The 24,423-nt window shown below is 35.6% G+C and overlaps 1 protein-coding gene across 1 annotated transcript in view; it reads right to left on the bottom strand.

Annotated features, from left to right (window-relative positions):
- Nucleotides 1–20,810, bottom strand: part of LOC132096950 (contactin-associated protein-like 2) — a 33,208-nt gene extending 12,398 nt beyond the window's left edge. The window contains exons 1-10 of the mRNA XM_059502633.1: nt 20,443–20,810; nt 8,822–8,932; nt 7,425–7,618; nt 5,763–5,910; nt 5,192–5,395; nt 4,083–4,267; nt 2,640–2,783; nt 1,412–1,670; nt 1,111–1,260; nt 5–79 (exon numbers count right to left, since the gene is read on the bottom strand). Coding sequence (XP_059358616.1) covers nt 5–79; nt 1,111–1,260; nt 1,412–1,670; nt 2,640–2,783; nt 4,083–4,267; nt 5,192–5,395; nt 5,763–5,910; nt 7,425–7,618; nt 8,822–8,932; nt 20,443–20,521 — 1,549 coding nt within the window. The 5' untranslated portion in view covers nt 20,522–20,810. The remainder of the gene's footprint in view (nt 1–4; nt 80–1,110; nt 1,261–1,411; nt 1,671–2,639; nt 2,784–4,082; nt 4,268–5,191; nt 5,396–5,762; nt 5,911–7,424; nt 7,619–8,821; nt 8,933–20,442) is intronic.
- Nucleotides 20,811–24,423: the final 3,613 nt, after the last annotated feature.

Here is a 24,423-nt window from a genome sequence, read left to right as displayed (position 1 = left end):
GGTCATCGACATGTATGAGCTGCATGCAGCCCTGAAAAGAGCCGCTGTGATGGAGAAAGGTCTGTCCGCGGGAAGTATCCTGCACATGGTGACAAGGAAATTAAAATCGGTACTCTCAAATGTGCAGTCATGCAAAGCAGATCAAGCTTTTCTAGGAAGATGTTTACATTCAAGTATCCATCAGCATTGAATTTAATATGAACTGATTTGTTTTTGTATAAACAAGTATATATTTATAGGGATGTACCAATGCATGGGCCAATAATTTGTATCGGCTGATACAGTAAAAGCAATTAACTGCATTATCGGCTACTGTTTAAAAACAAACGATGATCAGGATTGATTATATCCTGTCAATCAAAAGAGGCCGGAAAAACATGTCAAACAGCAACTTGTGTAAGGAAAATGTTGCTTGTGTCAAATTTAGGGATGTCCAAGTTAAAGAAATAATAATGAATGAACGCAGCACCGTAACAGGTTCTATCTGACCCTGATTGCCAGATCCATGATTTTCCCTTCACCAAACATTATTTGTAGCAAACGGTTCATTAGTTAGCTATAAAAAAAAACATTATAGGGAGCTTATTTACTGTTACTTTATGTATGTTTGAATAAATAAATATATACATTGTGATGAGTGGGGCGGGGCCGAGAGACGTGGGAACAGAGCGAGGCCAGTGATTGGAGATGAGCGACACCTGTTCGACCCACCGGTCTCCAGTCCCACGGAGGAGATGGAAGGATATAAAACTGGAGCGACGACAGTGAAGGACGAGAGAGGACCAGACCTGGGTTTTAGTTTGTGTTTTGCTTTTTATTTGTGCACGTCAGTCATCCGTGAGGGGCTGATGCGCTGTTTTGTGTTTATTTTGTTATTAAAGTCTTTATTTGATTGTCCGCCGGTTCCCGCCTCCTTCTTCCCGATGATTATGGAGTTATAATTGTTACATACATATTAATGCACACACACATATATTACGTAAACAAACTTTTATTTTGGATGTGATTAATTACAATTACTCAATTTGACAACTCTAATATAAATAAAAATAATAAACAATTAAAAAAATAAAAATAAAAACACTTCATAGAGGTGGTCCCTACAGTTACCTCCGAAAAAGTAATCTCCTCCAGTCCTGATCTGAATGGGGATAGCAGCTCTCACTGTGGACATCTCGTCTCCATTGATGGTCAACATGGCAATGCCTTCCAATGCCAGGAAGTGGACACTGTGCCACTGTCCATCATTAAGTCCAGAACCTGCAGAGAAGCAATGGCAAATCATATTTTTTGTGAATTTGTTTTACTGGTTGACATGATAGTCAAGGTGTTTCAAGCTAGTTTCAAGCTGAAACTACAGATAGTCTAGAAACAGAGAGCTCTGGATGTGCGTCTTAAGGTGTGATGTTACCTGAGGATATGTCCACTCGTGTGTTCTTGCCCAGTGTGACGTAGATGTGGACGGTAACTTTTCCCTCCACCAGACTGACCTCCACTCCTCCAGGCATGAGCGGGGTAAAGAACAGCAGACCGCTGGGGTTCCACGTCCGAAACTGCAGTCGGACCGACACCGTGTCTTCATCGGTCTGACCCAGAAGCTGCAAGGAGCTGGTGGAGTTAAAAAAGGCGGGGAATGTGCGTGATTCCACGCAGGAGAACGTCAGGTTATGCTGGAATGGGAAAAGCAGATTAAACGAAAATTATGAAACATTCCAAGTGAAAGGAGTTCAACACACACCACTACAGGAATGATCACAACTTTACAGTATTTCAGAGGACAGATTGATTTAAGAGGGAGTTTTAATCAGGACCCTACTGGAAAATCCAGCTAAAACCAGTTTAAGGTGGTAGATGGTTTTGTCTAGTTTCTACCTGGTCCACACTGATCTAGATGTCTGGAGCCAGTGGTTAAAGCAGCTCTTAGCTCACCTTAGACCAGGAAAAGCAGCTACCATGTTTCAAAACTTCACTCAATCACCTTAAACTGGCACAAACTGTATTTTCCAGCCCTGAAAGGGACTGTGGACAATACAGGCCAGCCATTATGTAGCCACTGTGAAAAATCACACAACACGCACAGAGAGTGACAGCACTTCTCAATTAATGTCTGTCCTCACACACACAGCATTGTGGGTAAGGTTTAGGAACCCTCTGTTTATGACTGAGGTCAGCGCAGGGAGAGGAACTGTATCTACTGATCATTTAATGAGAGAAATAGAAGCTGCAAACCTTCAGGAGCTGAGCTTACTGTAAACAATACAAAGAATCCAGTTAGAGAAATCACTGAATACAAAATATTTTATTTAAAAACTAGGATTTTTGTGGTCTTAAAAAAATAGGATTAAGGACTTTTTAAAAGTGACATTTCAATACAAAGAAATGTCATTGATATATAAAAATCATTCAAATTATAAAATTTATTTGAATATATTGACAGTTCCAGTTTCGGTCAATAAAGTAGTTTGAAAACAAGCAGGTTTGTGATTACAGCAGAAGTAGCATAAATATCTCTGTCTTGGAGCAACGTAACACCCAGCAACAGCAATTCCTCTGTGAAGCTCCTGAATTATCTCCACAAGGCACTGGAGAGCTCTGCAGTGTTCAATTGATAAAAATAGACATGCAAATTTGGCACGTACAAAGCTGGATGTGTCTACTTTTCTCCTGCGCACGAGGTTAGTGATGTTGTCCCCGTTGTAATGAATGGCCTCCATGCAGCCGATGTAGTTCTCTCTGCCCCCTGAGCTGGGCTTGGCAGACACTGGCATCCCTCCAAATGTAATCTGGGAAAAGACACCAAAGTACAGTGAAAGTTATAGTCATCTATAATACAGACAGCCAAACATTAATCTCATCTAATCTTGTCTGCGCTATCAATCTGTCTGAATAAATGCCACCCGGCGAATGCCATCATTAGTGTGCTAAAGACCCAAATCCCAGCAGCACTGGGGTAAAACAATGAAACGGAGCGAGGAGAGCTGTAAAAGAAACCTGAGAGGGAAGATGAGAGAGGACTGAGGCTTTATTACATAATATGCAAATATGGAACTGTGTTAATATCTTTTCCATAATCATAAATGGATAGTTTCCCCCAAAATGTTTTCAGTTCAGAAATGCTGCCTGAAAACCAGTGTTTGTGTGTGTGTGTGTGTGTGTGTGTTTGTATCACTGAGGTACTTTTAGAAATATTTTCAATTAGATGTTATTTTGCATATTTTCTGTTCAGGCTTATTATAGTTACCTAAGACCAGAACTGAAACAAAAATTAAAACCATTAAAAAACATTGTTACTTAATAAACATTAACTGTAGGAAAAATATTAGTGTTTAATATTGGTAATATATTAGTGCTGTCAAATGATTAATAATCACATCCAAAATAAAAGTTTTTGTTTTCATAATATATGTGTGTGTACTGTGTATATGTATTATGTATATATAAATACAAACACATGCATGTTAATATTTAAGAAAAATATGTTACGTTTATATATATATTTAGATTTTAGATAATTTATATGAATATAAATATATACATGTAAATACATGTAAATATTTAAAAAATATGCTGTATGTGTGTGTATTTATCTATACATAATAAATATACACAAAACACACACATATATTATGCAATAATATAAATATATATAATTAGTTACTTAAATATAAATAAATAAAATCAAAACAAAAATTAGTAAAACATATATGTTTATATAAAATGACAAAAATAAATATAAAAATATAAAATATAAAAATAATATAAAAAGAAAATATAGAAAATAACTGATTCAAACTATTAATAAAAACTACAACAGTAACTCTGATGCTAAAATAACATTGATGTGTTTTTGTTCTATACAGTTTTTATAAAAAAAAATTATGTTGCCTTTATTCATATTATTTCACTAAATGTACAGTATATTTCATTTCATTTTATTTCAAGTATTGAAAACTAAATAATACAGATAAAATATTTCTTTAGTTTAGTTGCCTGACCTCCCAAATGTATTTAATGAAGAAAAATCCAATAAATTCCTTGTGTTTTCACAAAACATCTCAATTTATTTGAAATCTGTCATTTACTGCGTAGTCCAGGTCCAGATGGTCAAACTCTCCGTTGGTGCGGAAGCTCTGCATGTGCTGGTCAAGCGTGAAGTTAACACTGCGTCTGTAGCGTTCGATCAGAACAGAGTGCCAGTGCTCGTCATCCAGCAGACTGCCGCTAGACACCGACGTGTGACCCTGAATGGAGCCGTACTGATTACTGCCTGAAATAGACAAGCGTCAAAAGCCATTAGTGAAATGGGTCAGACAGGTCAAATGGGGATCCTTTCTACAATGGTTAAGGAGACAAAAAATAATCCTTAAACCTTGCATGCTGTCTATCATAGAACAAAACAAATCTACTAAAAGTCTATTTAGATCTTTTTGTGACCCTTGACCACAAAACCAGCCATAAGGGTCCATTTTTATACATCATCTGAAATGGACAATATTTGACTGAGGGTGCAAAAAAAAAAAAATGTAGAAAATCACCTTTAAAGTTGCCCAAATGAAGTTCCCAGCAATGCACATTACTAAACAAAATTAAGTTTTTATATATTTACTGTAGGAAATATACAAAATATCTGTGTGGAACATGATCTTTACTCAATATCCTAATGATTATTGGCATAAAATAAAATTTTGACCCAGACAATGTATTGTTGGCTATTACTGCAAATATTCCCCGTGCTACTTGTGACTGGTTTTGTGCTCCAGGGACACTTTTAAAAGTGTGGGGTTGGTAAGATCTTTTAATGTTTTTGAAAGAAGTCTCTCATGCTCACCCGGGCTGCAATATATTATATAATAATATAGAGTATTATTATTACAATTCAAAAGAGCTATTTTTTATTTGAATATAGTTTAAAATGTAGTTTATTTCTGTAATGCAAAGCTGAATTTTCAGCATCATAACTCCAGTCTTCGGTGTCACATAATCTTACAGAAATCAGTATAATATAATGATTTGCTGCTCAAGAAACAATCTTATCATTATCAGTGACTGCTTCATATTTTTGTGGAAAAGAACAGCATGTATTTGAAATTGAAATAATAACATTACTATCAACACTACTTTTAATCAATTTAATGCGTCCTGGTGGACAAAAAGTATTAATTTCTAGTAAAAACAGTGGTGTGTCTTTTACCCAGGTTGATCTGCAGCAGGAGTTTGGCTCGCCGCAGCTCTAGAGTGATATAATCGCCCTGCTGTCCCTCTCCGTGCAGCAGAACGCCGTCTCCCTTAGTGGTCTTAAACTTCAGTGATATCACATCCTTCAAGATCTTCATCTTTTTCTGTCTAAATCGATAGGAAATCACTCCCTGGCCATCAAAGCTGATCACATCCGCCCCTGAGCGCAGGAATATGGGTCAGTCACAAACAAAAATACGAAGAACACTTTCTCCAATCAAAGCAAGTTTATGATGCAACAGCAGTGAAACTAAGCATATTTGCTTTTAAAGGGGCCATTTCATGAATTATTATGCAGAATTATCCCTGATCTTGAAATAGATCAATTTCATGTGTATTAGTTACACTCTATATAAAAGAGTCTATTATTGAAGAATATGGCCACTGTATGGCCATTGGACAAAACAAAAAGAGAGAAATGCATAAAGAGGTTAGGTAATGAAAGGGTTAAAATGGTTGAAATGTGTAAAAATGACCCCTCTTAAATGTGTGAAAGATACATCAAGTATCATTTCCACAACACTCACAGTAAGCACAGCCATAAAGCTCCACTCTCAGCCCAATTCTCCCCTCCTCACTCCAGTCCAGCGGGATGAAACGCACGAATCGGGCCACGAAAGGGTGCTGGAGTTCATGGCGCACGGCCCGCTCGGAGTTCCAGTTACCTGAAAACATCTGAGGCAGGAAGAAAGGAAGCACACTTTATAAAGGCATCGAGAAAACCTCCTCCTGTGAGTAAGACACTCCATTACTGCGGGTTCTGCGTACACAGATCAATACGACAGGCTCTCCAAGCATATTTCCAGAAGAACTTGCCTTTGCATCTTAATTTCTTGTCCTAAACACTGTTTATGAAAGGAGGGAAATATGTGTACAGTAATGAGTGTAACTGCATTTACAAATCTTGAGATCAAAGTATGATGTCAGCTTTTGAAAATTTTAAATGTAATCCATTTATTAGGCAGTTTTTGAACTTTGTAATATATGGAGGAAATTACAGGAAAGTGAAAAATGGACGACTTCTCCTAGAAAGCAGAGATTAAGCTAAGAGCAAATGGAGACCTTTTGCTCTCTGTGCTTACCAATGAAATGATTTCAGTATGAACTCAAGCTTGAACACTATCCACATTATTTTTTATAGCTTTATACCAGTGTTCTTTTTAATTGTTATTTATTTACTATTAAGGTATTTAATTAAGGTATAAACTTTTATTTTTATATTTTCAGTTTTCATTTTAATTTTAGTAAAAGTTTTAGCAATTATGTTTTGTGCTTCTTTCATTTCTTATCATTTATTTAAAAAAATTTTTTTATATATATATATATATATATATATATATAATTGTAATAATTTCTTCAGGATTTTTTTAAGTTTATTTTTCATTTAATATTTACATTTTATTTAATTAGGTTGTTCTATACTCTTAAAGTCTCATACAGTACAGACCAAAAGTTTGGACACACCTTCTCATTCAAAGAGTTTTCTTTATTTTCATGACTATGAAAATTGTAGAGTCACACTGAAGGCATCAAGGGCTATTTGACCAAGAAGGAGAGTGATGGGGTGCTGCGCCAGATGACCTGGCCTCCACAGTCACCGGACCTGAACCCAATCGAGATGGTTTAGGGGTGAGCTGGAACGCAGACAGAAGGCAAAAGGGCCAACAAGTGCTAAGCATCTCTCGGGGAACTCCTTCAAGACTGTTGGAAGACCATTTCAGGTGACTACCTCTTGAAGCTCATCAAGAGAATGCCAAGAGTGTGCAAAGCAGTAATCAAAGCAAAAGGTGGCTACTTTGAAGAACCTAGAATATGACATATTTTCAGTTGTTTCACACTTTTTTGTTATGTATATAATTCCATTTATAATTCCACATGTGGTAATTCATAGTTTTGATGCCTTCAGTGTGAATCTACAATTTTCATAGTCATGAAAATAAAGAAAACTCTTTGAATGAGAAGGTGTGTCCAAACTTTTGGTCTGTACTGTATGTTTCTCTTTTTATTTCTTAAAAGAAAGAAGATTATTAAAGTTTGACTGTCCAAAATCTTGGAAAACTTTCACTTTTGGCTAAACCTATCTGGGTCAGTTTGTATCACACAGCAGCAGCTGTTACTGTCAGATTTGGTAACCCAAAAACAAGATTTAGTTCCTGAGCTATAAATCAGAGTTGTCCCTGTAAACTCACCCATATGTTGCTGTCCTGCCGATACGGCTTCCAGTTACTTCCCGTGTCACTGTAGAGGAGCCTGTAGTGTTTCGTCCAATCAGAGCTGCTGTATCTGCCTTGTGTTGCTATGGCAGTGATCTGTTTCCTGGCCCTGAGGTCCACCTGTAGCCACTGGTACGTGTCGGAATCTGATGGTGACCATCCTCCATTGCCTTAGAAATACAAATCACACGTCAAATCTGATGTGTGAAAACAGCACATGCTGCCAAGCTTGATTTACGAGGCTTTAGTCCACACCGCAGTGCCATAATGCTCCATTAGCACTGTACTTCCCTAGAGGTAGCCAGAATGTGCATTAAAATTCATTATGACTATAGAGATGTTTTTCTCCATTTTGCGATCTAAGCAAAACCTAATGCATCCTTTATACTTTATCTGCAGTTAATCGCACATCACATCTCTGCCTAAATGTCAACTAATGCGGAGAGGCAGTGGCATACAGGCTGTCCAGAACAGCCATACTATTCTCACAATTTACTGACCTGATATTATACAAAAGTGAAAACTACACAGAATGCATGTCCCACAATGCAGTGTACTTGACTAGATGTTACACTTAATGAAGCTGGCATTGTTTTTAAATTTGTAACTTATTATTTGATCATAAAGTGGATTTTTTTTTATTTATAAAAAATGGAGTAAAATGCAAATAAATGACAATAGTTTGCATGCAAATTAAATGTTATTTAACTGAAATTATAAATAGACAGCACAAATAACAGCATAAATATATATATATATATATATATATATATATATATATTTTTTTTTTTTTTATAAATGAAGAAATTGTATTCATCAAGGACAAATTAAATTGATGAAAAGTTACAGTTAGGACATTTATAATTTTTCAAAATAATTATATTTTAAAGAAATGCTGTTCTTTTGAACTTTCAATTTGTCAAACAATCATGGAAAAAAAATCTAGCACGGTTTCCAGAAAAACATGAAGTGAACATGAACTGTTTTTAAAATCAGTTATAATAAGAATGTTTCAGTAAACCAGCATCTTAGAATGACTTCTGAAAGATCACGTGACACTGATGAAGCATGGAGTGATGATGCTGAAAATTCAGCTTTGCATCACAGGAATACATTTTTAAATATATATAAATAGAGAAACGTTATTTTATATTGTAATAATATTTCTTAACATTACTGTTTTACTGTAAATTCTTTGAAAAACATGAAAAATATTGTCACAGTTGCGCTTCAGGGTGTCCCGAAATCGAATCCAGTTTTGTGGACCTTTCCCGTTCCTACCCTCCCACTCACTTCCTGTCATATCTATACTGAAAAATGCAAAAAGTGAACTAATATTCCATTTTAAACATAGCCACAGAGCTCTTCCTCACCTACTCTCCTGTTGAGTTTTGCATAGCCAGCGCCAAAATCAGCTGCCAACACAGAGGAGCTGGTGAAGGCGCTGTAGGGGAGGGGTGAAGCCAACACCTCATCACAGCTCTCTGGAAACAGAAAAACATATGCTTGAAATATTTCTTAACAGACTGTAAATAACAATCATAGAAGAACACAGTCATTCATACGTTTGCTTCTGATTCTGAACATTATTTTAACATCACCGAGTTTCTATAAAATTTTTGCATAGATATCCACATTATGTTGTAAATATCCTCTTCATAGCATGCGGTTTTTATATTTGCTGTTCTGTTATGTTACTGCTGTCTTTTTCCACATTTAGAACAGTCAGAATGAGTCTACTTGATTTCTGTCCCTGTGCAATTTACATAAAAACACCATCTGAAAGAAACTCAGCTTAACAAATTCAAGGTTTATTAGAAAGCTCTCAGAAGTGGAACACATTTCTCAATGAAAGGTCCTTCGTGTTTCTGGCTGCTGTGGGTGCAGTCAGTCTGCAGAGTTTAAATAGGCTCCTCATAACCCAATTTATCTGGCCAGAGGAGGCCAAATTCAAGGCCAGAGTCTGAGTACTCCTCTCTCAACAGTATGAGACTCTGTTTAAGGGCCTCGAGATTTAATGCAAAATATTTTATTGAATTTTTCATGTTCTTGGTTCATATTTATGACCAGCAGTGGGGCAAATTAATGACTGTGAATACCAAGAAATATCTCATGCAGTTTTGTAATTCCTACCTAAAACTATAGTTATTAAAATAGTTTAATTTGAAGTACTTAAGTTAGTATCAATATATATTTATTAATCTTATATAAACGATTAATCACGATAAATCACATCCAAAATTAAAGTTTTTATTTACTTAATGTGTTTGTGTTCTGTGTATATTTATTGTTTATATAGAAATACACACACATACAGTACATATTTAGAAATATTTCCATGTATATATTAATACAATTGATATTAAATATAAATATTATAAGTGTATAAACTTAACTTATTTTTCTTAAATATACACATGTGTATGTGTGTATTTATACATACATAATAAATATACAAAGAACACACACATATATATTTACACATATATCTTATGTAAACAAAAACTTTTATTTTGGATGCATTTAATCACGATTAATCATTTGAAAGCACTAATAAATACTATATGACAAAAGCACAACAAAATTACCAAAACTTGAACTTAAATTAAAATGAACACTGAAAATATAAAAATAAATGCTATAATATAATAATGCTAAAAAATACAAAATATTTCTAAATATAATAGTACATAAATGGTACAGGATTTCTTTCTCCTGCAAAAGATATTTTGACCAATACAGCGGTCCAAATTATAGTGGATCTCACTGACTTTATCAAATATCTTTTGTGTGTGTGTGTTTGTGTGTGTGTGTTTGACAGAAGAAGTCATGCGTATGTACAACATATATGTGAATCAGTTTGAGAGGAAAGGCATCACAAAAAAGTGACCTAAACAAGTAAATCATTAGCAATAAACTTTAACCCAGTTAAAAGCAAACATGCATGTTTGTGTAAAATGCTGCATGAACAAAAGCAGTGCAAAAAATTTCAATGAGTCATCATGCAGCAGATGGAGTGATTATTTCCTGCTGTGAGAGGATGTGCAGACGCCGCTATGACAAGGTTACATGATGTTCTACATCTACTGAAGCCTTCAGAGATTGCGTAAATGTCAGCAAGCACATTTGCAGTGTTGACCTTCAACCAGATGTGATGAGGTCAGGTCCTAAGAGAAGAGTATTTCCCAATAGCCAAAGCGAATGCACTTGTTTACACAGGAGACAACAGGACAAGTTAAGAGACGTATGATTCATGTGACAAAGTAAAGCAATAGAATATGGGTCAGTGTTTGAGACACTAATACAGTGATATTTAGAATTTATTTTACTGTGCATAATTTCAAAACAAGCCATAATACTCAAATTATGCAAAACTTTTTTAACTGTGTGTATTTAGGATACATAAAATGATAGCGATGATGAAAACATTAGCAAGATCCATCATTTTATTTCAAATGTTTAAAATGACATTTCTACCACAGAATGTTATAAAAGACCTCAAACCATTTGAGACTGAAATGTTTATGACATTCAGAAAAATGAAATGTGATGCATGTTTGCAAACTGCTGTACATTGTGAAAGTATGTTGCAAAATAGTTTATTTTCTACAAATCTACAAAAACTAAAGTGCTTATATTAAAATAAAAACCCTCAGTGAATCCATAAACACTAGTGCGGTGATGGTGAATGCCTATGAGCGCTATATTTAGAGCGAGAGGGAGATTGCTTGGAGGATATTCTTTGATCGAACAGCAGAGTGCTCATATATTGATCATGATCTTCCCCTGAGATTAACCTTTCAGATTCTCATGGATCCAGCACTGATCTCTCTCTCCGGCCTCAGGTGCTGTTGAATATGACTCAGATCACTGATATGAGCTCTACAGCACGTAGATGAGAAGTGGAGGTAATATGAGAAAGGAAAAACCACCTGGTCGCTTTATTTAGGATAGCCTTAAAAAGAAACAGCTAAAATTTCAAATGCTGAATCAATTCATTTTTCATCTAAAAATTGTTAGTGTCATTGAACTACTGTAGATCAAGTGTGACACGACAAGTTTCCAGCATCAGGTGACTTTTCTGTTTTTAATGAAATTGAAGACACTACACAAAGCAACATTACAAGCAATAAGAACAGTTTTGAGCAAACTTTTGCTAACTTTCACCAGAACAGCAACTGTGTTTGTGTTTGTGTGTGTGTGTGTGTGTGTGTATATATATATATATATATATATATATATATATATATATATATATATATATATATATACATATATATAGTTTTTGTTTGCATAAAATATGTGTGTGCTGTGTATATTTAATATTTATATATTAATACACACATGCATGTATTTTCAGAGTAATATAGAGAATATCTTATAAATTTGCACATATCTATCTGTATGTATATATATATATATATATATATATATACATACATAAAGACTGATATGTGCAAATTCATAAGATCAAACAGAAAACATGGTGAGGTGCCTGATTTGAGCAGAGCATTTTTACATTCATGAATCATGAGTTCACTACACTTTTCTCTGACTGAAAGGAAGAACAACATGCCTTTTGTTCATCAACACTGTCTTGCATGTGTCCTTTTCATTTATCTAAGGCTTTTTGTTCAGAAAACCGACTGAATGCTTTCACTGAAATGGTATAATGTACAAAAACACGTATTAAACTAAATTCCAAGTGTTGAGGGACAAAACAAATGCTTTAGAATCAACTGTTATATGGTCAAGTGCTTTCAGGTCCTCATCTCTTATTAAGACTGTTAGAGGATCGACTAACACAAAGCTGATGGTGTGAGGTGACGTCTGAAAAATAAACAACAGACTGCCACGTCTCTTATTTTCTCTCTGTTTTGATACGTTTAAAGTCACCTGTTAAACTGAGCTGCATTAAAATGACATAGAACTGACTAGTGCTGATGGGCAGGGGCGTCTGACTTTATTCTTGAACAGATGACGCTGTATTAAGCAGTATATAAAGTGTTATTGTTTATATATATATGTATATATATATATAGACGCACACATACAGTATATATTTTGAAAATATTTACATGTACATATTTATATAATTTATATTATATTATTATTTTTTAAATATATGCCTATGAATGTGCATGTATTTATATATACACAATAAGTATACACACTATACACATATATTATGCACACAAAACTTTTTTGGATGCGATTAATTGCGATTAATTGTTGCCCATCACTAGAACTGACATGTAAAACTTTCATCAGACCCTAATTGTGGGATAAAATATCACACATATGAAAGAAATATTACTAATGACACCTCTTTTAAAGTGTCTTCTAGAGTGAAATGGGGCTTAATGGTGAGCAAATGGAAACTATTGAGCAGGACCTACTTCTCAGAGTTTCTCCTAAGAAAAAAAATCTGAGGACATGAACACGTGAACTTGAATTTCACCATTTCATTTGAGAAAACTATCTTCATTTCATATACACTCAGAAACTGAAAGGTCTTTACAAAAAACTGACAAAATAAAGAAATGATGGCATAAATATAGTATTAGTAATGCATAGTAGAATGAACACAAAAATAATAATACAGTTTACGATCATGTGCCATCAAAGTACCGCGAGAGCTTTGATGACGACACACTTTATTCTCATTGGTTAGATTCTGTGATGACAAGCACAAGCTGTGTTGCATGTTTATTCTAACAATTCAATTCCAGTAATGCTCACAAATCTGTGCTTTATAACAGTAAAAGCTTTTTAGTGTAGTCGCACTGTAATCTTGAGTCATTTTTATAAAAATAAAAAAAAAACAGATAAAAGCATATATACCCCCAATATATCAGTATTTATTAGACTATATGTTTATTCTGAACTTTATTGTTGAACAGATGACGCTGTATTAAGCAGTATATAAAGCATTTTTTTTGCGCAAAAAAATCTGAGTATTTTACAAATATTGCTTCAATTTATCTGTGACAGGAGTATGCAAACACAGTGAGAGCGTTGAACAAGGCTCACATGACACAATCCAACCAATGGGAAATGAGGGGCAAGGAACACATGATAGGAACATGAAACAGGGCAAAATGTCAGAATAAAAGACCAGAAAACCTAAACAAGAAACAAAACCCCAAACCCCAAGTTACACCTTTGTTGTGTTGGCCAAAAAATGATAAACTTGTATTTTAATGCAGAAACTTGATGAATTTAATTAATCAAGCCTCCTATTTCTTTATATAAAGTATTAAAAATGAAATCCCGAAAACTGATCATATTTTGGGGGAAAATAAAAAAGATTTTACTGGACTTTAGATTATCTTCACAATCTCAATAAGATCTCATTTTGCTCTCACATTCCTCATGATACCAAAGTCAGAAGTGAAGATTTCATTTCTTCATCACATTTTTCAAAAACTGTGTCATCTATTGACTATTGTTTTTATTTATCCACAGGAATTTTTATTTCTGCATCACTAGAAACACCAAACAGAATTGCAGAAAGAATGTCTCAAATACTGTCTCTGCTTTTCTACTCAATCAGCAGTCCACCACAGGAAAACATTGGCCAGCAGTCTGTTCACTGATCTGTCCTTATTCTGCTTCTCACCTCATTAAACACAGTTCTAAAAGAACAGTCTTAAATTGACTCGGAGTCGAGCTTGTGTCAAAAAATAACCCTTGTGTCCTCCAAAAAAAAAAAAAAAAAGGATGATATTCTCAGGCTGCTGTTCTACTCACTCGTCTCCAGTTTGAGCATTGTGAAGACTCCTACATGTTTTTTTATATGTGTGTGTGTGTGTGGGGAAGAAGTGATAATGCTAAGAACGCTGGGTAATAAAATCAGTCCATGCTATTCACAGCCATGAAATTGACTTTTTCTAGGGTTAGTGACCCTGTTTCGAAACCTAGCTACCCAGACAGCATTTTAAGGTATAATTGCAATGTTGATTATCACACATATATATACAAAGCAAAATTTCTGCTAATGTGTGTCCTCCAGACTTATGCAGCGGTCTTAATAGAAATACAGATCAAGAGAGTGAATAAGAAAAGAAAAATGCGACAGACTATACTGGGACAGATATTTCTGTTGTCAAATATTTAGGTTCTTTATCAGCATTTGTATGGACTCCCCTCGGCCTGTAGTGAAGGAACAGTACATTAGTCTGCCAGACGAACATCTCTCTCACTGAGCCAGGAAATGTACAGCTAATGCCCAAAGAATGAGTCACACAAAGCTAGACTTTTGACTATTGGCATAAACCTGGCCAAGAACCACGCACTTAGACTGGAACGGGCCATCTGAATGACATGCTTTAGGAGCAGGTGAATCTAAAAATCGATGATACCACAATAATACAGCAGCCTGCAACACAGAGCGAGCTCAATCAACAAGCTGTACAGAGAACATTAAATCACTGTGTGGTCTGAGCTTCTGTGCAGCAAAAAGTAGTACTGTAAGTAATAGGAACAAGTCAAGATTAGTTTTGGGGAAAGTAACTTTTAAAAGTAATGCATTGCATTGCTCCCTTAAAATGAACTAGAAACAAACAAATAAACAGACAGATAGATAGAATAATCTAAAAAAACTGATCTGCCAAAGTACAGCAGCTTCATGGCTCAAGGAGAAACCAGTAATGTTTAGAGGCGAGTGGCTCAGACATAACATCACACTCATCTGTAAATTACCTGCGATGATGTGTACGTCTCTCAAAGAGCTTCTGCTTTTGTGTTAATGCTTCTGTTTCTGCCCCTGTGGCCTTCATATCAAGTGCTTCAAGATGCTGTATTTCAGACAGTAGTGTTTAAATCATTCAATCTGTCTACTAAACATTCCTGCAGAGCATTTTTTTATATAGTTACTAAGTACTAATTATTAAAGAAATGCCCTGCGGGACTGTTCAATATGTTCAAAATGTTAGTAATTGTTCAATTGTGTTGCTTATATTACATTGCATGTTCAAAATGTATCTGATAATGCACCATTTGCCCTATATGAAAGATGGCGTAATATGTGCACCTACAGTAACAACCACCAAGAACACCCTAGCAACAACAGTGGTGGACCTTAATGAAAGGAGTCCATTTCCTACTGATGAATGCATTTAGTGAGATTCTCATTCATCGATCAAATTATCTGTATCAAACTATCTGAGAAACACATTACAAAGCAATGCCTTCAGACATTTCCATTTGACCACTCCTGAACATACAGCACCTGCTGGCAAACACCAGACACATTAGTAATTAGAGATAAAGGCATTATCTGTACAGTGCAGTTATAATTACATATCGATAATCTTAATAAAAATATCTTATTTCAGTTATTTCCTCTGCTTGCCTATACCTGCAGAAACAGAATACAGAGAAAATTTAATTATGAAACTACCTGGAGGAACTGATCGATGTCAAAAGGAGATCAAATTTAGGAGACAGATACTGCGTGATTTAATGAATAGTGTCATATCTAATCAAGCATTAGCTCCTTTAGCCATCCTTAGTCCAGATGAAATAAGAAAGCATAGAGAGGTTTTCCATTTGTACTTCAGCACTGAATGAAAAACCACCAGAGTTAAGGTGAATACATGGAAACTGTAACAAAAGAGAGATGTTTATTATGTATATGAATGCTATTGATATGGAGGTCATCACCGCTGAGGCGCTCAAATCACATATGGAGCAGGTTTGATGTAATGATGTTCGATTAAAAGATATAATTGATATCCAACCTTCTCCACTGTGCTTTTTTTTGGTTGTTTCACACACAGCACAAGTTTTCAGTAACTAAACACGCATGAGAGTAAGACAGACCAAGGGAAGAATGCAGATCATCCTCCCTTCGAGAGAAAATATCTTTAATATTTTATGGTGAACTCTGCTGTAGTCTTGCAAAGACTTTTGCAGACTTTGCCAAACTAAGGCAGCTGTCCTCCGAACCTTGCAAACTCAACTTTCCATCTCAGAGGACAGATAAAAAGCTTATGATTTTTGAAAACTTCTTACCATTTTTGTGAGCAGGATGCATCACAGTCTGTAGAAAATCTGAGGGTGTGCTGGAATGAATAAGCTTTTTTTTGAGTATGATATATACAACTTTCAACTTCTATGATATTCTTTTGAGTAGTTTTGATTTATTTTTCAGTAAAAATATGTGTTCACATAGACCACAGAATAATAATAATAAAAAAATGTTTTTTTTTTTTTTTTAAGTTATTACCACTTTGTATCTCACAATGCTTACTTCTATTCTCACAATTCTATATATTATACCCATGAGTTTGACTCATAAAAAAATATCAGAATTGTGGGATGTCTAGACATAATCTCGTAATTATGAGAAGAAAAGTACACATTGTGAGATATAAACTTGCGATTGAGAGAAAAAGATAAAAAAATGTAGCTAAAAATTTGCAATTAATTTTTTTTTTCCATGGCAAAACAACAACAGCAACAACAACAAAAAAAAAATCATAATTGCAATTTTTTTTTATTGCCCAGTGAAAATTGGATTCTATATGAAACTGAACATGTTCCAGAAACAAAAGAAAGTTTTTGGTTTATATAAGAGTTCAATCTGAGCAATTACGTTACACAAACAATTTCCCTGGAATGACTGTCCCATTGAAACACTATAACGTGAATATTAACCCTCTCAGGCTCAAATTATGTTTTAGTAACTTAGTAACTTTAGTAACCTTTAGTAAAGTTTTTAGTACTCCAGATACATAAAATATGTATCTGGAGTAATAAGGTTTTTAGTTTTTAACTTGCAAATCAGCAACGCCTGCCTTGAGAGGGTTAAGACACTCAAAGCTGTTTTACTCCTGGCTGAATTCTGCTCATTGGAGCCAGCATCTGCTCTAAGTCAACATGTTTAATTACCTTTTGTGGTGTAAGATATCAATTATGAAGCTACAGTCAACAGCTCCATCTTGAATTAATGTGCTGAGAGGCCATCGCAAATGGCCTTTGTTTGCTTCCTCTTGCTCTCCAACCACATCTGTTCATGGGTTCATGGAGGATTGTTCATCAATTGGGATTTGATTGAAATCATGAGCTCTTAAAGCCTGGATGGGGAGGAGGTCCTGCCGGAAGGCTTTGTGTTGTTCAAGTGTCCCTGGGTGAAAATGTGATTCAGATTCATGGAGCATGTTGATAATCAGACAGGGGAGTACATGAAGTCTTTATACCTAGAGGCATAATAAGGAGACGCCCAGATCACACTTTCTGCCAAAACTGAATAGAAAAAACAAATGAATTGTTTCATTGGTACTGTATTATTGGACCATTAAAGTTGTTTTGCATTGTGACAAATTTATTTTATTTTATTTATTTTTTTTGCATGACACACATCACATTTTAACCCAAATTCTCAGTTACATAATCAATTCAGATATTTTAGTTTTTATATGTTTTTAAATTAAAATGCTCTGATAGATTTTCATTATTGTAATTTTCTAATTCATTAGTAGAAAAATAATACAATTTAATACAATGTTTGTTAATTTAAATCAGTAAAATTGGCTAAAAATACTTTAATACAATTATTAGTATTTTTATCAGCATAAAGGCAGTAAAAATACTACCATAATGCATAATGTACACTTACTAGTTTAAATGATCCACAATATAAATATTATATTAGATAGATGGACAGATAGACAGATAGATAGAAATTTTACTATAAATGATGTAATTTAATTTAATCTATCATATTATATGATATATATATATATGAAAAAGACAATTCATCTGTGTTTCTGTTGTCATAAACATTGCGCTACAGCTTCCATGATGAATCACAGACTAACCGTCCACCTTGTTTATGAATGACCCACTAAGCAAAATAACCGCCGCCGATCGTGAAGGTGTGACATTAGAGATATGGAGCATGTTTAGGGGGTGTGTGCATTTACCCTCGTTGCTTGGAACACGCGCAGGCTTTTGTTCACAAAGGGAGGCGTCTGGTGTCTGGGGGAGGGGTGAGATGACAGGGGGCGGCACGTGCTTTGACAAATCAAGATGGCAGGTGCCCGAATCTAAATGAGCTTCCTCATTAGCATCACAAAACACAGTGCCACTGATCTAGAGGTGCTGCAACAGCCAATAGGAGAGCTCGATGGTATCGTATTAGTCTCTGTCTGTATTACAGAGCACAATCAGACTATTCATTTCATAAATGTTTTATTGCCACAGTCAGAATAAGGATGAATTATATCAGAAACAGTCATGTTTTAATTGCTAATATAACAGAGGCGTTCCAAACCTGTATGACTTTACAGTAATTATTGTCTGGAGCATACTATTTTAAAATATGGTGTGATTTTTGAGCATATAATGAAAGTCAGTGGGGTCCAATGTTGTTTAGACCACAATGCTGTCCAAATATCTTCTTTTCTGTTCTGAAGATGAAAGACAGATTAAAGCAGCATGATGTTGAGTGAATTAATTTTAGCCGAATTTTCCTAATAACATATTTTAACACTGGCATTTTACAACCTGCCATCAAGAACATACAGTAAATATCTCCATATTAGAGCCACAAGTATGAGAAAAGAATTGCCCCAAAATTCCAAATAATAATTTTTGCCTTAAAAATCCTTTTAAAATTGTTTGATTATCTCTTGTTTTACGCTCGTGGATTTTTGAATGAACAAACTACTGCACTCATTACTATTGGTCAAATGTTTTACATATGGCTACTGTATTTAGTCTATTAGTCTATTAGTGACTGCTCTCATTTCTCATGAAAATGTTTTCATGGTGGTTATATAAGATTTTGTGTCAAACTGAGAAAAGCCCATTAGGCAAAAAGCCCTAATGTAAAAACTGGAATAGCTGAGGTTATTCCATTACACTTTATTTACAACAAGATCTGTGTAGAAATCTTGTTTACTCTAAATTTATTTGATGAATTTAGATTTTACATAATAACCTGAGAGGGATGAACTGACTGCAAAGTAATCCACCTTGCACAAGCTTTTCAACATTGTCTCCCGGTGCATCTCAGGTTTCTGTGATGCAGTTTTGAGTTCTAGTGCTTCTCCTCCATCTATAATCCTCTCAATCACCCCATTTCTTCTGCCTTTTTTATAGTTTATACTATATTAAAGCGTGCCAATGTCCACATATCTCTTTAGGTATTATTTATTAATGTGTTAGCCCAAGCGGAAAATGAGGCTATGATGTTATGGCTGGAGAACATTTTTTTTTTCAGACAGCTTTGACCTGTATTCTCCATTAGTATATGCCACTGATCTATAATAGCCAGAGGAAAAACTGACAGAATCATTACTTGACAACAGTATCAAAATGTGTAGAAAGAAAGAAAGAAAGAAAGAAAGAAAGAAAGAAAGAAAGATCACGCCACTAGCACAGTATAAAAACTACCAGGTAACCTAAATAAATGTGCATCATTAATCATTCATTCATCAACAATATTATTTAATAGCCACGAATCAAGCTAAATACTAAGTTTACACCAAGAAAGTAATTTAAATGGTTGATTCCTTAAGGTCACAACTTTGCATTTGTATTGTCATATAATCATAATGCCTTTGAAAAGATAGATATGCTCTAACTTTTTGAGAGCCACAACAAGCACCTACTACACTAATGAGTATCGTATTTCATAATCATAAACAAAGCTTATAAAACACCCACATATAGACAGACAACTGAACAGCAAAACCCTGATGTTCACATGATGCTCTCATGCATTCAGAAGAGCATTAAAGCATGAAATCCCATATGACCATATGGCATGCATAAATCAACTTCTGGGGTATTTTTTTTTAATAAACCTGTGTGCATGATCTTTTCAAATCACACTTTATTTAATTTCATCCAGCATTTTGAAAGTGTAACCTAATACGCGGAATAAAGTGTTGATGTCAAATAGATGAAGAATCACACGCTGACGCATTATAAGATCATTGAACACACATACATCCATATACACACACGTTCATGTACTCACGGGCTCCTCCGCTGAGTTTCACATAAACACTCCAGATCCACAGTATCAGCGGCAGCTCCGTTCCGACAATCCGTCGCATTCTTACTTTTATTCCGATGTAAACAAAGAGAACCGCGGCGTTCTGTCCTTCCTTCACTCGCACCCTCCCTGCAAGGAAGGGAAGCCTCGAGACTGGTGCGGTTTCTGCGAGATATAGGTGCGCAATACAGCCACCTTTTCTATCTCGCGAGAAACGGTTTCGGAATTCGCATTGTTTGTCAAAGTGTGTCTTGGAGGAATATCGTTCCACTGAATGCTCGCATTGTTTCACCAGAGAAGGGTTTCCGGGACGGTCGCTGTCCAGGTGCTGAAGTTAATGAGGTCTCGGGTTCCCCCCTCTGCGGATGAAAGTGGTACAGTCCAGCAGCACAGCGAGACCCCAGGAGCCGCTGAAAGATATATGAAAAGAGGGGTGGACGGTTCTTAAAGGACTAGTACAAGTAAAAATGAAAATCCTGTCAGTATTAAAGGTACTTACAGTCATATGTTTAAAACTAAAATGTCTTTTCTTAAACGAAACACAAAGAAGAGGTTTTGAAGAGTGTTCATGCTGTGAATGGAAAAAATAGTCACAAACGTGACTCGCACTGCTATCTTTTGATGAGATATAGCTTTATGTAAGGAACAGACTAAAATCCAAGTCGTTATAAAAAAATATTTTGAGAGTAAATGTGAGAGTTACTGTAGGTGGAGAAGGAATTTACATCAAATAGCATTTTTAATCCAGTCTGCTCCTCACACAAAACTATACTGCTTAGAAGACTTGCTTGGAAACTTACATTTAGGATTCAGGGACATCTAAAATGAAAAATCTGGCAAATGTGGATGGCGACGACCAGCCATCGGCCGCACAAATCTCACCAATAGAAATTTCACTTGACCATACCCAGGAGGAGGCCACCTCCTTTGTGGAGTGGGCCCTCACACTTTTATGGCATTGTAAACCTTCAAGGCTATTGCATCAACAATCCAGCGAGAAAGTCGCTGGTTTGTGGCCGGCAGTTCTTTATGGTGGCCTCCAAAGCAAACAAAAAGCTGCTCTGACTGTCTGAACAGGCTACAGCGCTCCAGATATACTCTCAGAGACCGGTAGTAAGGTTTTTAGGTCTAAGAAAACCATCAACATCTAGGCAGTTGATATGCAGGCGCTGCTCTGGGACTGAGCGCTGGATTGCCCTCCAACAGGGTGCCCCAACCTGAGTTTGAAGTGTCAGTTGTGACTACCTTTGATTTGGAGGTCAGCCCTAACCTCATTCCTGTTTGCAATAGGAAAGAGGTCGTCCAGGGGGCCACAGCCTTGATACAGCGGTGCTCAACTCTGAAGCATGGGGTGGAAAGAAGGCTTCAGCAGGCCAAAACTGAAGGGGCCACATGTGAAGCAGGCCCAGAGGAATTACAGAGGCAGCAGCCACCATAAGGCAGAGTAACCTCATGGTTTGAGTGATGCAGTTAATCTATAAATGGTCAGGGATCACTCTGGCGTAATCCATGCCTGCATTTGGACAGAGTCTAAAATTGTTCCCAGCAAAAAAAAGCTTGCTGTCTGGGCAACAAGTGACACTTGTGTGGGTTGATTAACAACACAAGGCGCTCTAAGTGGCAGAGTAACAGCTCTCTGTGAGCAGCCAACTCCTGTTCTGATCTGGCTAGAACCAGCCAATCTTCCAGGTAGTTCAAAATGCTCAAGTGCCTTTTGCAAGCAATGGCTACACTTCTTGTCAGAGAACAATCGTTTGTCCGAACAGAAGTTTGCATAACACCTCTGAAACGAGGTGGCCTGCGAGCAAACTGAAGCAAGTTACCTCTTTGGATTATGTTTTGAACCCGACTCGACCCATCCAGTATGGCTGCCCAGGCTCTTATGAGGCTGAATTCATTCATGAGTGAAAGAATGTAAAGAGGAAATTTGCTCTTGGTCCGCTATCACAAGCAGTAAAATATTCAGATCTGCACTTTACCTGTAGGGCGCGACCCACAGAGAACAAAACTCCATCGCTCAGAGATTTTTGAAGAGATGGAGGATGAAAGCAATTGTTTTTAAGTGAGTTCATGAAATAATTAATGATAGCCTGCATCTTCCAATCACTGCACCGATGCTGCATGAGCCACATTCTTGGTGTGACATTTGAAACAATGTCGCTAGGAAATTTGTTTAGAAATTTGCTCTTTTAAGTGTTGGATGACCACAGGAGAAAGCTTCTTGCTTCTTCCACTGCTGGGGCTTCCTCTATGGTGGCGAGCTGCAGTCTGAACTTCTTCCTTCTTCGGCTTTTTGATTGCACAGTCAGAGAAGAAATGATCTACAGTACATCACTGAAGGAGAATGATCTGATGAATGGCGCTCTGAGCGAACTTAAATAGGGGTTGGCTCCGCCCTTTCTGGTGGGCTAAAGCACCATTGGTTTGTGCAGCTACACAAACGTGAACAAATCAGGCTTCAGTACAGAGTAGAACAGGAGTTTTCCCCAAAGCGTTTTCCACATTATTCTCTCTAATGTAGATGAAGATCACAGCCATTGTTTTTTAAAAATATGATCATAACACAACAACAGACATAAAAGCCTCCTGGAATCAAGCTAAAAAGTTTTCCACTCTGTCATTTGAGCTGTAAATGCATGGAAAACAATTCAAGCTAATGTAATATACAGCAAAAGCATGCACGTTCAAGATGTTAGACCACATCAGAGGTGTAATCCAAAACAGGAAGCTATACGTGATCCATGTTTGGCTTGTGCAGTATCTGTCTCTCTTGGAGTTCAAAAAGCTGGTGAATTCTAACTCTCTTCTGCCAGGATATCTCTATTCAGCTCTGCAATGTCTATCAGCATTTCACGACCACAGCTGAAGACACTTCCAGCCGGTGTGCACAGGCTCAGCCACTCACGCTGTGACTCCCTGCAGAAAGTATTTTAAAGGGAGCGATCTCTGACAATATACTGACCCTAGAACAGCCTGGGATTAATCAGATGATGTCGGACAGCTTGTTCTTATAGAAATATATAGAAATCAATGTTCGTATAGAAATAAATATTAAAGAACAATTTCTCTTTGGAAAATTGAAAAAGAAAAAAAAAAATGTATAGCTCTCAAATATTCTGTATATATATATATATATATATATATATATATAGTCACTATTGCAAACCCATTATAGAGTCAAAACAGAGCAGAGAGCTTTGAATATTGGATATGAAGGAGTTTGTCATTTTTGTGTTCAGCTTTGAGCAGTTCATGTTAGATGTACGATTACAGAAAACCATCTGCTCTTGGCATTTTGAAAGCAAAAAACACAGATGTCACAGACAGATATTCAATTGTCCTGCAAATCAGGGTAAATCTAAAAATATGTGAGTTGAAATGGCAGGGGTTATGAACTAAAACAAACTTAAAATAAAATACTCTAAATCACCAAATAAATAAATAATTGAAATAAAAAATAAACATAGCTATAAAAAGTTTAAATAAAATTAAATGTAAACGTTATACTAGTTGCCAGTGCAACATTTTCTCATTTTAATCTAGTTTAACTTGTTATACTTAAATAATTAAAACTAAAATAAATATTAATAAAACTATATAAACTCAAAGAAACAACACAAAAATTATAAAAACAAATAAGAAAATTACCAAAACTTTCAATTACTAAACTAAAAATTAAATTGAAAATGTAAAGTATAAAAATAAAATTCAAAATATTAATAAAAACTATAATACTACTATATAACTGGAATAATACTAAGTATTGCATTCTAAAAAATTTATTTCATGCCTAACATATTTATTTGATGTTTTGTCCATGTCATCTGTCAGATATTGCTGTTGAAATGTTTAAATGGCCTATTCCAAGATACCAAGTATACTTTGTTTTATAATGTTTATTAACAAAAATTTTAAAATAAATACAATTAAAAATAATTAAAAAAGAATCTTGGACCGGAATTT

This window comes from Carassius carassius, chromosome 20, assembly GCF_963082965.1.
Source record: "Carassius carassius chromosome 20, fCarCar2.1, whole genome shotgun sequence".
In the NCBI taxonomy this organism is placed as follows: Eukaryota; Metazoa; Chordata; class Actinopteri; order Cypriniformes; family Cyprinidae; genus Carassius; species Carassius carassius.
Note: the sequence above shows the minus strand (reverse complement) of the source record. Positions and strands in the feature narration are given on the sequence as shown.